General features: G+C 44.5%; 1 protein-coding gene across 3 annotated transcripts in view; it reads right to left on the minus strand.

Annotated features, from left to right (window-relative positions):
• Positions 1-10,556, minus strand: part of LOC106582810 (kazrin) — a 169,012-nt gene extending 158,456 nt beyond the window's left edge. Inside the window, exon 1 of one of the 3 annotated variants that reach the window (XR_001323388.2) lies at positions 9,858-10,556. Coding sequence is in view for 2 of the 3 variants with exons in the window: in XM_014166261.2 (XP_014021736.1) it covers positions 9,858-9,933 (76 nt within the window). In the remaining variant the exon portion in view is untranslated. The remainder of the gene's footprint in view (positions 1-9,857) is intronic. The other 2 variants (XM_014166261.2, XM_014166262.2) reach the window with 2 other exon arrangements.
• Between the last annotated feature and the right edge of the window lie 5,237 nt (positions 10,557-15,793).

Raw genomic sequence — 15,793 nt, forward strand, 5'->3', positions numbered from 1 at the left:
CTATTATTGCACACAGAGTGAGTCTATGCAACTTATTTTGTGGCTTGTTAAGCACATTTTTACTCCTGAATTTATTTAGGCTGCCATAACAAAGGGGTTGAATACTTATTGACTCAGGACATTTCGGCTTTTCATTTTGAAATAATTTGTAAAAATTCCCAAAAACATAATTCCACTTTGAGATTGAGATATTGTGTTTAGACCAGTGACAAACAAATCTAATTGTAATACATGTTGAATGCAGGCTGTAACGCAACAAAATGTGGAAAACGTCCAGGGGTGTAAATATTTTGCAGAGCTCATAACACAAAGTACATGCTCTTAAATCCAGTAATAGAAAACAGGGCCCATTGTATGTAGTAGCCTACACAGTCCATAGCACAGAACCTATAGCACATCATCATCATTCTATAGCGCAGAGCCCATAGAACATCCAAGACATTGTTAATCCATATTAATTAGTGCATCAGTAGTTAGTCTGGGCTCACGTTGTGGTGAAATATATAGCCTTTACAGCACTCCAGTGGCAAGCTCTTTAACAGGCAGGGCACGCTCCACACAGATGGGAGTGCACAGAGCAGAGTGTGCATGTTTGTAACAATGAGACAAGGTAACGATAGTTGAAATTGGACCGCCTCTATGCATATAGGATCGCGGTCTAAGGCATCGCAGTGCTTGAGGCGTCACTACAGACCCGGGTTCGATCACAGGCTGTGTCACAACCGGCTGTGACCGGGAGTCTCACAGGGCGGCGCACAATTGGCCAAGTGTCGTCCTGGTTAGGAGAGGGTTTGGCCGGGGGGGCTTTACATGGCTCATCGCGGTCTAGCGACTCCTTGCGGCGGGCCCGGGCACCTGCAGGCTGACTTTGAACAGTGTTTCCTCCGACACATTGGTGCAGCTGGCTTCCGGGATAATCGGGCTGGTGTTAAGAAGCGTGGTTTCGGAGGACGCACGACTCGAACTTCGCCTCTCCCGAGCCCATTGGGGAGTTGCAGCAATGAGACTAGACCGTAATTGGATATCACGAAATTGGGGAGAGAAAAAAAGCTAAAATACAAAAGAAATAAAGTTATTGTAACCCTGTGTTTTCTAAAGGTTAACTCTTAAAAAAAATAAACCTCGGCACCACGACTTTTCATTATCTTGTATGAAGGTTCAGTGGTGTTTTTCATTAACGCTGAATCAATCTGTGAGCAGGGTTATAATGAAAAAGTGGCTCCAGCTGTTTCTATTTTCAGCAAAACAACATCAGCCTTTATCATTAGGTGGACTCAACCAGGGTGTATTGTGAGCTATTGGTCATGTTTAAGAGCATGCGTGTACCACTTACAGTATGCTGCTTGCCACAATAATTCTGCAACAGAATGGGAAGCTAAGTGTCTGTCAGGAGCTTTTTAATGCCGTATAGAATTGAACAGATCTTAAAACAGCTTGAGCACCGGAGCATGAAAGCAACTGTCTCTAAACAAGCCACTCTTCTTGAGTACAAGCTCTGCGATAACACAGACACCATATTACATTTTATCACAAAATAAAAGCAAATTACCGGCTTCCATCTGCAAAAAATGCATTAAGGTGTGAAATGGAGTGTGAGTGTGAGTGTGTGTGTGTGTGAGAGAGAGATCTAAAGCAGCCCAAAGGTAAATCAATATGAACGAGAGAAACAATACCGCAATAAAACACGTGAAAACATGAGCATCGCAGGCATTTCTACACATCAAAAGCCTGGGGAGCGTGGTTTGAACATCACAGTCAGATTCTGTCATTGGCTCGGTGCTCCACAAAAGGGCTACTGACATCAGCAGGTGTCGGTCTACTCCCTCTCAACGACGACATGATTGGTCAGGGCCAAGGGTTAGAGAAATGCTGTCTCCAGACCCACAGATCCCACTTAGGGATGAGCCTCACGCCAATCATGCCCAACATGTGGATTTCCTGTCCAGGGGAGACATGCGGTTCACCCAGAGTTAATGTTTTATTGAAGCAGCTTCGATAGGCAGGAGGACGGTGCACTAATGAAGAGACCTCACTCAGCAGTACACTCCTAGCACGGAGACTACAGCGCGGACAATAGCCACAACACAACTACACAGACACACAATATGTCTGCAGAATAGCAATTAGACACTTTTGGGGCTACTACACACTTTGCTGTAGTCACTACTTACGCAGACACACATATGCATACATACATAAATACACAGTATCGACTATCCTGAGACAGTACACACACACACACACACAGTCCCACTGACCCCGTTCTTAAACCGCGACCATTTGAGACATGAGGCCTGCCCAACTCCGCAGTCAGATGCACTAATGTAGTGCTGAAATCCAATACGGGGGATTAGACCAGAGATAGAGGTATAAATTAAGCCTGTATTTACTCTGATGGAGGGATTAGCAGAACCACTGGGAATACCCAGCGACCACTGTCAATAAGGTCCTCTAAATCTAAATACAGATATGAAAGCCACTGCGGGTGAGCCGTTCATCATAAGCCTAATAAAAAAAGTGTGACTGGCTTTTTATTGGGAACTAAGGACACTGCCAACAATATCAGATGTGTCTGGCCGTGATTCTAGACGACACTAATGTTTTAGCAGTCAATCTGGGCACACAGAAAGAGAGTTGGAACATTGGCCGTGCGCCAGCACCCTACCTCCCTCTCCCTCTCCCACACACACACACACACACACACACACACACAAGGGATGAAGACAGTATGAAGAGTTATAGGCTCCTTAGACTTTAATCTGCTGATAACCTTGTTCTCCCTCTGTCCTCTCATCACTGGAATCTAGTGGAGCAGAAAGGTGACTGGAACTCCTTCATAGGACATTACAGTAGAGTAAAGGAGCTTTTAGCCAGAGCAGAGCCAGATATGGGATTGATTTGAGTGGCACGCATTTAACGCATTAAAGACAATCTCCCAACTTTATAGGCCCTTGTGAAATGTGATGGCCCAACCAGCACAAAGTGGGACTAAACATTACCCAAAACATAAGATGTGTATACAGAATATTTTTGGGTCACCTCTGGTCCCACATAACACAACGCTGTCAGAATTAGAGCTCTGCGTTACCTTGTAAACACAATAACACATCAATGTTACAGCCACCCTTACAATGTTGTTGAGGAGCAGAGAACCACATTGAAAGACAAACCTGGAGAACGGCATGGAAATATAAACCTGTAATTGATGAAATTCATTCAATGTTGACAAGCGATGATAAACACGCCGCCAAAAACCTACAGGTTAGTCTTCTGTGACAACAACAACATTGGATCTGTCATCTAAGAATTCGAACCTGTTGAAAACATTGAATTAATACCCGCATCATTACAGATTAGCTGATTGTATAATTGCATTAGCTAGATAGATTTGGTTAGGCAGAGTGGGCTTGATAGTACAAATCAAGTTACAGTACAGCCGGCGTGACTCAATCAACCCTCCATTTACATAAGTGCAAAAGCACATTTCTGTGTGTGTGTGTGTGTGTGTGAGAGATAACTTTATTTAGATAGGATAAGGCCTAGCTCTGCTCTCCTAGAAACAGAAGAGTCTCGTCATCAGCAGTACTTCAAAACCCAGCACACATTTAGTAAAGAGGCTTTGAGCCGCCTGCGATCCACCAGTCAGCGACAGAATATTAATCAGGGCCCTGTCACCCCTCCGACAGTAATACGCTACTGAATACCAAACACACTTAATGAGTCCACAGACACATTCAAACAAAGAGCATTATTTATATGCAAAGAGAGGACAGGAACAGAGAGAGAGAGAGACACTCTCGTCAACGACAGCGAACAATACACCACCAGGCTGGATAAGCTCGTTTATCTTATCAAATCACTCCACGGCCCGCAGTGAGCAGATTTGGCTAAATAAATCCCCAGATAGTAGATAAACTACACTCTATCACACCACAGCTCATTACACCCCGCCAAGGAACATGTGTTAGTGAATTATGTTCTCATTATCACAAACAACTCTCTTTCTGCCCCTTATGCTTTAATACTGTGAATCGCAATCAAATGGCTTTTACTGCGCGTCTCCGTTGAATTAACTCATTTCTGAATCAGGACTGGGGCCTTCTCTCTCTCTTCCGGTTGTGCAAAAAAAATAATACTTCTGAACTATGACGTTAACTTTCTCTAACGTCAATGAGAAAGTACTGTTCAGGTCTCTCTCTCTCGGACTGCTCTGGCAGTGTTTCATCTGGCAAAGGCCGTACTCATTACCCAACATGCATGCATGTCAGTTTGTACTTATGGCAGAGGGGAGGTATCAAAGGATGTGAGTAAGTTCTGTCTGCAAGACCCCAGGAGAGAGAGAAAGAGAGAGAGCGAGAGAAAGAGAGAGAGAGATATTCAATCTGGAGGCAAGTCAAGGGAAATCATCTGTATTTAGGAGCTAGCTGGCCCAGAACATTGTTGAATAAGACATCAGCCAAACATGGTTGACATAGAGATGATCAACGCATATGTTAATTTACCTGAAAACGTAATAGATTCAGCTCAAAATAATTCAGCCATCAGTTTGGGCAACGTAAATGACCTAAATAGTTTTTCAGCCTCCTCACTCTAATGCCACCACCATTTCCCACTGATATTTTAACTAGAGCCTGACCGATAAATTGGTTGACAGATATTAAATCGGCAGATATTAGCTTTTTGCAGATATATTTGCATCGGTCTATATTACACAGATAAAGCGCTGATATTATATACATAGAACAAATATATACGTCTGCTCATTTGAGGTAATTTTTGAAATGTTCAATGATTGCCTGAAGAGAGCGCTCTACAAGCTGCTGATTGAACATCATTCAGCCCTAGGTCACAACGCGAGAGAGTAGGCATTGTGGTTTTGATGTAAGTAGCTTGCCATAGCCAACATATTTGAATAAGTAAATAATCAGAAGCACACTTCATCAAGCAAGCAGCCCTGACCTCATCACATTCTCACTTAGTTAACATTAGCTAGCTAGCTAGCTAGCCAGAAAGGCAGTTAGCTTAGCTATCTAGCCAGCAAGGTTCACTACATGGCCAAAAATAGTGGATTTTACTATTTCAGCCACACCCGTTGCTGACAGTCGTATACAATCGAGCACAGAGCCACGCAATCTCCATAGACAAACATTGGCAGTAGAATAGCCTCACTGAAGAGCTCAGTGACTTTCAAAGTGATACCGTCATAGGATGCCACCTTTCCAACAAGTCAGTTTGTCAAATTTCTGCCCTGCTAGAGCTGCCCCGGTCAACTGTAAGTGCTGTTATTGTGAAGTGGAAACGTCTAGGACCAACAACGGCTCAGCTGCGAAGTGGAAGTCCGCACAAGCTCACAGAATGGGACCGCCGAGTGCTGAAGCACATACCGCGTAAAAATCATCTGTCCTCGGTTGCAACACTGACTACCGAGTTCCAAACTACCTCTGGAAGCAACGCCAGCACAATAACTGTTCGTCGGGAGCTTCATGAAATGGGCTTCGATGGCCAAGCAACACCGCACACAAGCCTAAGATCACCATGCGCAATGCCAAGCATCAGCTGGAGTGGTGTAAAGCTCGCAGCCATTGCACTCTGGAGCAGTAGAAACACGTTCTCTGGAGTGATGAATCACACTTCACCATTTGGAAGTCCAACAGACAAATCTGAGTTTGGCGGATGCCAGAAAAACGCTATCTGCCCCAATGCATAGTGCCAACTGTAAAGTGTGGTGGAGGAGGAATAATGGTCTGGGGTTGTTTTTCATGGTTCGAGCTAGGCCCCTTAGTTCTAGTGAAGGGAAATCTTAACGCTACAACATAAAATAACATTCTATATGACTCTGTGCTTCCAACTTTGTGGCAACAGATTGGGGAAGGCCTTTTCCTGTTTCAGCATGACAATGCCCCCGTGCACAAAGCGAGGTACATACAGAAATGGTTTGTCGTGATCGGTGTGGAAGAACTTGACTGGCCTGCACAGAGCCCTGACCGCAACCCCATCGAACACCTTCGAGATGAATTGGAACGCCAACTGCGAGCCAGGCCTAATCACCCAACATCAGTGCCGGATCTCACTAATGCTTTTGTGGATGAATGGAAGCAAGTCTCTGCAGCAATGTTCCAACATCTAGTGGAAAGCCTTCCCAGAAGAGTGGAGACTGTTATAGCAGCAATGGGGGGACCAACTTCATATTAATGCCCATGATTTTGGAAAGAGATATCTGACGAGCAGGTGTCCACACACTTTTGGCAATTTGTACTACTTATGTGCTAACACTAGACTGGTGCCAAAGTGAACGCTCGCCATTGATACAACAATTACACTGTCACTGTCTGGGCATATTATGTTAGCTAGTGGGCTTATTCAGTTAGTTTACCCAAAATATGCCATCTGCAAAAAGCAAGACAGGTGGTGCAGATCTATCATTCAGGCCATGCGCTTGCATTCATGATGAGATAAGTAGCTAACGTTAGCTAGCTAGCTAAATTAGAATGTGTGACTAAAACCAGTGTGCAAGCATTTGCCTGAATTTTGTATTGAATAACATACAATGCCTTAGAAAACTATTCAGACCACTTCACTTTTTCCACATTTTGTTACGTTACAGCCTTATCCCCCAAAAAAGTATATATTTTTTTTCTCATCAATCTACACACAATACCCCATAATGGCAAAGAAAAAACAGGTTTTTAGAAATGTTTGCAAAAAATAAATAAAATGAAACATCACATTTAGTATTCAGACCCTTTACTCAGTACTTTGTTGAAGCACCTTTGGCAGTGATTGCAGCATCGAATCTTCTTGGGTATGATGCTACAAGCTTGGCACACCTGTATTTGGGGAGTTTCTCCCATTTTTCTCTGCAGATCCTCTCAAGCTCTGTCAGGTTGGATGAGGAGCATCGCTGCACAGCTATTTCCAGGTCTCTCCAGAGATGTTCGATCGAGTTCAAGTCCGGGCTCTGGCTGGGCCACTCAAGGACATTCAGAGACTTGTCCCTAAGCCACTCCTGCATTGTCTTGGCTGTGTGTGTAGGGTCATTGTCCTGTTGGAAGGTGAGCATTTGCCCCAGTCTAAGGTCCTGAGCCCTCTGGAGCAGGTTTTTATTAAGGATCTCTTTATACATTGCTCCATGTCTCTTTCCCTCGATCCTGACTAGTCTCCTAGTCCCTGCCGCTGAAAAAATATTGCCACATCATCATCCTGCCACCACCATGCTTCACCGTAGGGCCAGGTGATGAGCGGTGCCTGGTTTCCTTCAGACATGACGCCTGGCATTCAGGCCAAAGAGTTCAATCTTGGTTTCATCAGACCAGAGAATCTTGTTTCTCATGGTCTGAGAGTCCTTTAGGTGCCTTTTGGCAAACTCCAAGCAGGCTGTGATGGAAGTGGATTCCATCTGGCCACTCTGACATAAGGCCTGATTGGTGGAGTGCTGCAGAGATGGTTGTCCTTCTGGAATGTTCTCCCATCTCCACAGAGGAACACTGGACCTCTGTCAGAGTGACCATCGAGTTTTTGGTCACCTCCCTGACCAAGGCCCTTCTCCCCTGATTGCTCAGTTTGGCCGGGCGGCCAGCTCTAGGAACAGTCTTGACGGTTCTAAACTTCTTCCATTTAAGAATGATGGAGGCCAATGGGTTCTTGGGGACCTTCAATGCTACAGAAATGTTTTGGTACTCTTCCCCAGATCTGTGCCTCGACACAATTATGTCTCGGAGCTCTACAGACAATTCCTTTGACCTCATGGCTTGGTTTTTACTCTGACAAGCACTGTCAACTGTGGGACCTTATATAGACAGGTGTGTGTCTTTCCAAATCATGTCCAATCAATTGAATTTAGCACAGGTGGACTCCAATCAAGTTGTAGAAATATTTCAAGGATGATCAATGGAAACAGGATGCACCTGAGCTCAATTGAGTCTCACAGCAAAGGGTCTAAATACTTAATGTAACTTATGCAAGTTTTTTTTCTTCGAAAAATCTGTTTTCGCTTTGTCATTATGGGGTATTGTGTGTAGACTGATGAGGATTTAATTTTATTTAATCCAGTTTAGAATAAGGCTGTAACATAACAGAATTTTGAAAAAGTGAAGTGGTCTGAATACTTTCGAATGCGTACTTCTTCTCCACTGTACCTAAGGTAAACTAAAAAAGTGTTGTATTTACTGCCGTAAATATTCTGAACAAGAATATAAAACGTAACATGCAACAATTTCAAAGATTTTACTGAGTTAGTTCATATAAGGAAATCAGTCAATTGAAATAAATTCATTATGTCCTAATCTCTGGATTTCACATGACTGGGAATACAGATATGCATTTGTTGATCACAGATACTGTACCTTAAAAAAAAAAATAGGGGCGTGGATCAGAAAACCAGTCAATATCTGGTGACACCACCATTTGCCTCATGCAGCGAGACACATCTCCTTCGCATAGAATTGATCAGGCTGTTGATTGTGGCCTGTGGAATGTTGTCTTATTCCTCTTCAATGGCTGTGCAAAGTTGCTGGATATTGGCGGGAACTGGAACACGCTGTCATACACGTCAATCCAGAGCATCCCAAGCATGCTCAATGGGTGACATGTCTCCTAAGTATGCAGGCCATGGAAGAACTGGGACATTTTCAGCTTCCACGAATTGTGTACCGATCCTTGCGAAATGGGGGCACGCAGATGAGCTTCCCTGAGACGGTTTCTGACAGTTCGTGCAGAAATTCTTCAGTTGTGCAAACCCACAGTTTCATCAGCTGTCCGGGTGGCTGGTCTCAGACAATCCTGCAGGTGAAGAAGCCAGAAGTGGAGGTCCTGGGCTGGCATGGTTACACGTCGTCTGCGGTTGTGAAGCCGGTTGGACGTACTGCCGAATTCTCTAAAACGACGTTAAGGCAGCTTATGGGAGAGAAATTAACATTAAATTCCCTGGCAACATCTCTGGTTGACATTCCTGCAGTCAGCATGCCAATTTGATTATATTGGCAAAGGTGAAATGCTCACTAACAGGGATGTAAACAAATTTGTGCCCAAAATTTTAGAGAAATAAGCTTTTGTGGGTATAGAACATTTCGGGGATCTTTTATTTCAGCTCATGAAATCATCATTTAGAGTATCTGTTAATCCTTTGGGGCACAATTAGTGTAAAAAAGGTCTGTTTTTCATTCCTCCGCTAAAAAAAAACGATATATCGGCAGATACATCAGTAATCGGTGACTTCCGCCTCCCTAAAATCGGTATCGGACCCAAAAATCCCATATCAGTCGGGATCCAATTATAACTTGTCAAACAAGGGAGCAATATACATTTCTTTTTTACGGTCGTGAAAATAAAAAAGTGGTGTGTGTCCGTACTTTGAAGAGTGTCTTGGGTGACAACAGTGCTGTGAGATGACTGCTATAGCATAATGAACCCTCTCCTCCACATACTGTACCAACACTTGACATGTATCAGCCGTACTATTGTTTCAACTCAACACAGCAACAGAGGTATTAACCATGAGTACCCAACTACTACACAAACTGCACAGTTCCTCATGGGCACAAAAACAAAACATCCTGCAACCTAAAGCCCCTGTGTGCAGACCACTGCATTTTCCCTTAATATCATCCTACAGTACATAGAAACACCAATTTACTCCAGAGAGACTAGAGCAACAGTAATCCCATTAGGTCTCAGCCTCCCTCTATCTGAAACAGTCTCTCCAAGCACCAGAATTAAGATGGCAGTGAAAGCCAGGAGATCCGTTCAAATTGACAAGCGGAGCAGGCTTGTTAACGACCTGATCTGGGAGTGATCTCCAGGCAGCCGATGGGTGATAAAACACTGACATGTTTAACAAGGGCGTATGTTTAGTTACTCACTAGCCTGCATGAGCTGTCCCTGGCGTCCAAACACCTGGGAGAAGGTGGCAGGGCTGCAGGTGAGGGTGTCCTCCATGGCTGTCCCACTGGCCCACGCTGTGCACACGAGGGGGATGAAGGTCAGAAACACTGCGTCACGTCGAGGCAGAGGGGAGAGAAAGAGAAGGAAAAAGAGGAGAGAAAGAGAAAGAAAAAGAAAGAACGAAAGAAAGAAAGAAAAAAGAGAGAGAGGCTTGTTGAGGGCTTCCAAAGTCCAGAGCGTGAGCTGTCCTGGAGTCTGGAGAAAGCGAGTTGACTGCCCTCCACTGGACCAGTCCTGCTGCTAGTACTGCTGCCGCCAGAGAGAGAAACAGTCCACCGCTCACACCGACACAGGCAGAGCTTCTCACTGCACAGATAGAGAGGGGGTGTGCCTGCCTGCGTGAGTGTATGTGTGTGTGTGTGTGTGTGTGAGCGTTTGCGTGGTAGAGTTCTGGACGAGCCCGAGTGTGTGTGTGTGTGCCTGTGAGTGTGTGTGTTAAGAGTGAGAGAGTGCCGGAGTGTTGGAGGAAGCAGCAGAGAGAGCCCTGAGTGCAGCTCTTCCAGTAGTGCTGTGATCTTGCTCTATGTCTGTGCAAGGTTGACAGCAGGTTCTGTAGCTGAAGGCAGAGAGCAGAGCAGACACAGGCTGGATTCTCCAGCAGGTGAAAGTCACACCTCCCTCCCTCTCCCTCTTCCCTGCAAGTTGGCAGTAGGCAGGAGCCTTGTATATGGGTGGTGGAAAGACGATTGTTGTTCTCTGATCTGTTGAGCATGCCCCCTTTCTCCCCTCCCTTTGCCTTCCCTCCGTTCCTCAACCCTCCCCTCTCTATAGCCATCATTTGCTGTGCTTCAGTAATAACATCTCTCCCTCCCTCCCTCCCTCCCATGCAAACCCCCTCTATTCATCTTAGAGCCAGAGCTGCTGCTGGGAAACGGATTTCTGCAACCCCAGCTCTTCATGTCTCCCTGGTGCTGGAAAACGGGATGAGGGAGAAAGAGGTTGCATACAAGTATGAATTCTATATTTGTCACCTAAGGCTTCACCTTCAAAAAACAGAACCAAAAAACACTGAATATGAACTGAAAACGAGCAAGTAGCTTACTTGAAACCATTATTAATGTATTATACTATGTTACATATAGTATGTACAGAACCTGCTCTGCTGTTGTATTTGACTAATTGCACTTAATGAGATGAGCGCCAATGCTTATACGCATCTGAAAACACATAAATGTTCACCTGTTGAAATTAAGGGAATATCCAATTTAATTGAGAGAATATTACCTCAGATCCCGAGGCACCTTGAAGCATACAGTGCTCATTATTTATGTAGGTGTTGGCATGGAAACCGCCACCCTCAGACAAATGATGACACTATTATTTCTATACAATAATTCAATTATGGCACCGAACCCATATTCCTCTCAGTGAGTCCACCTCTCTTTCTCTGTTCTGTTCAGGTCCTGAACCTTCTGCAGGATGTCAGCCAACTCCTCCGACAGGCTATTTCCCTGTTAGCAAAACTTTCCTAGGAAGCCCATTGTCACTGAGCCCTCTCACACACTGCTGTGCTGTTAAAAGTGTACACTGAGGGGACCTGGCCATAGAACTCACATCCGCCTTTTTTAATCAAAATAAATAAAAGGAAACGTTAGAGCAGGACACTCCAGTGGGAGATAAGCTCTCGGTTGGCTAGCTAAAGCAGGTGGCCTGCAGGTAAAAAGATCTGTCCTTCAACGTTAGCTTGTCAAGTGAATAATTAGCAATAGGCATGCACATGCTTCACCATCTTCAGGTGAATATTCAGCCAATCTAAGACGTTCAAGTAGGTGAACAGTTCACCTCATAGTGTAGGTAACTGAAAAGTACCCTTATCTCACAAACACACATGGAGATGGGCAGAGGAAAATATATCCTATAGAGCCAGATATGAACTGAGTCTCTGGTACAGGCTCAGCTGTTGCGTGACATGAGCAATGACAACAGACACAGAGAAGATGGCTCCTCACTGAAATCTCTGCCTAACTCAGAGTGACGCCCGCTGGAATTCATTATTCATCCCCTCTCGAACTTCGTTGGCTTTAATGCCATTCTCTTTGAACAGGAAGTCAGGACTGGGAAAGCTTTTTTTAGGACACAGAAGGCTGTGTGCTGTGATGTGTGAGCTGCAGCAGTCATGCCCCTCCCACAGAGCTCGCTGACACTTTCTATAGAGAAGACAGACTACTATATTCCTCAGGGTTTAGGAGCAGCAGAGTGTTTGGAATGACGGAGGTTACAGAGCAATGAGGCTTACAGCGCTGCGGAAACTGCACCGCTTTAGGACTAGGATAGGCTCCCGTCTAAATTCACAAACGATAAATAGTGTGGTCTTATAGTTGTGTACGTGTTACGGTTATGCTGAATTTGCGTGGTACTTTATATCTGCAGCGTTAGTACAGTGTGTCCATGCACTTTCTAAATCTGCCAGCTTTCCTCTGTATCATAGTTTATTTAGTGCTCTCTGCCAGCCTGGTACAGAGCTGCATGGGATTGCATTTTTATGAATCCGGCTGAGGCCCTGTACACAGCAATCAGGAGTGCAATGATATTTCATTCTGACAGCTGGGGCATGGCACAGCGCTCCTCTCCACACACGCGCGCTGCAGAGCACCCATAAACAACAACACCGACCCACGAGGGAACCATAAACCAAACCGCCATGGCACCAGGGGAAGATAAACACGTCGCACCATCCCACTGAATAAAGACCCTCTCAAATCAAATTCACACGCGCCATTCAATTCGTCATTCGTCTATCAACCGTATAGCGCCACACACCTTTCTAGTGAAACAAATTCATTAGAGAAGTTCTAGTCCTGAAGACATTCCAATTCTCCCGCGACTAGTACGGTTTAATGCTGCCGTTGCAGCTCGTCTAGTGTGTGGGCTTGATCAATCAAAAATCTAATAAAATCCAAGACCATTAACGCGTGTGAGAGAGTGTGACGGATGGGGCTTGGACAAAACTAATTTCAGCACAGATGCACGCAGGCCAGAACCTGACTCTAAGCGTATTCATGGCAACGCAGCATCAATGTGATGGAGATGCACAGCATTCCATCCAGTAAGCTACCCTGCTTTATTTGCCAGTAGAAGACAGATGATTTATTTCACTGTGAACGACACTTACTTTGTCCATGGTATGATACAGATCTGAAAAGACAGGAAAAGACTGACTAGAATGTTCTCTGAGAATCAATAATGGTAGCAATAATATTGCTATTCTTAATATTTAAATCAAACAGAGGGAGGGTGTAGTAGAAACTCAGTAGTGGCATAATATATATGAGCCCTGTGGACTACAGCGAGTTTCGTCTTTCTGATGACTGACAGCAGCAATAATGAAGAAGACAGGTAGGCTTGAGGAAGTGGCTAGAGAATCCCCCGCATGTCCAACATCAGCACCAAAGTTTACACCTCTAAACAAATGTCTTCAGGGTTCATGTCAGATGAATGCACTCTCCATCACTGATAAAATTACTGTTCTGAGGTTTAGACTGCATGCTTTAAAAACCTGAAAACAAAGCTCACAATTAGCATTTGGAACATGACAAATACATACAGCAAAGTACAATTGGTATTTGGAGGACAGGTTGTTAATATTGTGTAATTTAATGGCAGATGGTAAACATGTGTTACTTTAAAGATTTTAATCTAGTACTCAAATCTATTATTAACTCTCTGACCTCTGTTCATATTGATGTCTAACTTGTGTTGCTGTTTTAGCACCAGTCTCAGACGTCTCAAGGTCACGGTGTCCTGGCCATCACCCTGATTGATGAGGTCATTTCCTGGTCAAGCTGCACTGGAACAAAGATAGCGATTCCACTGTCAGAATAAATCGGATGCAATTTGTATGCAGTGCTCATAACCTTCAAGTAGAAAATTCACAGTGACTCTTCAGCAGTTTGCATACTGATAAGTGACTCAGGACTCATTTGCACACAGGTCATTGTTGTTCATGAGGCTGACTGAAAAGTGTAAAGGCTCCATTGCCTGTCCCAGAACAAGCCTTTCACAAGGTATCACCCACACAGAGGAACGAGGCGAGTGCTGTAGGCATGAGATGACTCACATGTCAAATTTACTGACAAGTGTGCTACACTCAAAATAGACTCAAATCACAGGAGCTAGCAAGCCAGCCATGGTCCTCTGACAGTCTACATATACTTAGGGAAAAGTATTACAACTTTTGATATGCCTTGATTACAGTATCTATCTAAACTTTTTAAACGAGAGCATTCCAGTTGGGCGCAACTTGCCAATGCCAAGATAGACCTAGCTTCACCAGCCGCCCAGAATATTACATGATGTACTCTGTCAAAGGTAGACTAGAGAATAAATAAACAGAGCATTTGGCATTCTGACCACAAGTCGATTCCAGCAGCAATGCCTCAGGACATATTCTGGCTCGACAGCAAACAAATAATGATAGACTACAGCTTTAGCATTACAGCAAGATAGTTCATCTAGAGGGGGCTAATCACGCTTCAGACAACTTTTGTTCTTTAATGAAGAAATTAATATCTATTCTTTGGCATGTCGAGAAGACAACGCAGGATAAAGGATTGGCCCACCTGCTTGTCATATTGCAGGTCATGTATTTAGATCAGATGAAAGAGCAAAGTCAGTCACGCTCTAATGACACATTCTCCTTGGGATGACCGCTTTCCCATCTTACTGAAGTAGCGTCATCAATCCACTTGTCATACCGCAGTCTTACCTCGACACAAATGCATTCGGAAAGTATTCAGACCCCTTCCCTTTTTCCACATTTTGTTACGTTACAGCCTTATTCTAAAGTGGATTAAATGTAAAAAAATAAAATAAAATAAAATGTCCCTCAGTCTAAACACAATACACCATAATGACAATGCGAAAACAGGTTTCTACAAAATGTACCCTTCAATATAAGGTTCCACAGTTGACAGTGCACGTCAGAGCAAGAACCAAGCCATGAGGTCGAAGGAATTGGCTGTAGAGCTCCAAGACTGGATTGTGTCAAGGCACAGATCTGGGGAAGGGTACCAAAACATTTCTGCAGCATTGAAAGTCCCCAAGAACACAGTGGCCTCCATCGTTCTTAAATGGAAGAAGTTTGGAACCACCAAGACTCTTCCTAGAGCTGCCGCCCATCCAAACTGAGCAATCCGGGGAGAAGGGCCTTGGTCAGAAAGGTGACAAAGAACCAGATGGTCACTCTGACAGAGCTCCAGTGGCCAGACTGATGCCACTCCTCAGTAAAAGGCACATGACAGCCTGCTTGGAGTTTGACAAAAGTCACCTAAAGGACTCTCAGATCATGAAAAACAAGGTTCTTTGGTCTGATGAAACCAAGATTGAACTCTTTGGCCTGAATGCCAAGCATCACATCTGGAAAAAACCTGGCACCATCTCTACAGTGAAGCATGGTGGTGGCTGCATCATGCGGTCGTGGTGTTTTTCAGCAGCAGGGTCTGGGAGACTAATCAAGATCGAGGGAAAGATGAACGGAGCAAAGTACAGCGAGATCCTTGATGAAAACCTGCTCCAGAGCACTCAGGACCTCAGACTGGGCAAAGGTTCACCTTCCAACAGGACAACGACCCTAAGCACACAGCCAAGACGATGCAGGAGTGGCTTTGGGACAAGTCTCTGATTGTCCTTGAGTGGCCCAGCCAGAGCCCGGACTTGAACCCGATCAAACATCTTTGGAGAGACCTGAAGATAGCTGTGCAGTGACGCTCCCCATCCAACCTGACAGAGCTTGAGAGGATCTGCAGAGAATGGGAGAAACTCCAAATACAGGTATGCCAAGCTTGTAGGGTCATACCCAAGAACACTTGAGGATGTAATCGCTGCCAAAAGATGCTTCAACAAAGTACTGAGTAAA

This window comes from Salmo salar, chromosome ssa22 (genome assembly GCF_905237065.1).
Source record: "Salmo salar chromosome ssa22, Ssal_v3.1, whole genome shotgun sequence".
Lineage (NCBI taxonomy): Eukaryota > Metazoa > Chordata > Actinopteri > Salmoniformes > Salmonidae > Salmo > Salmo salar.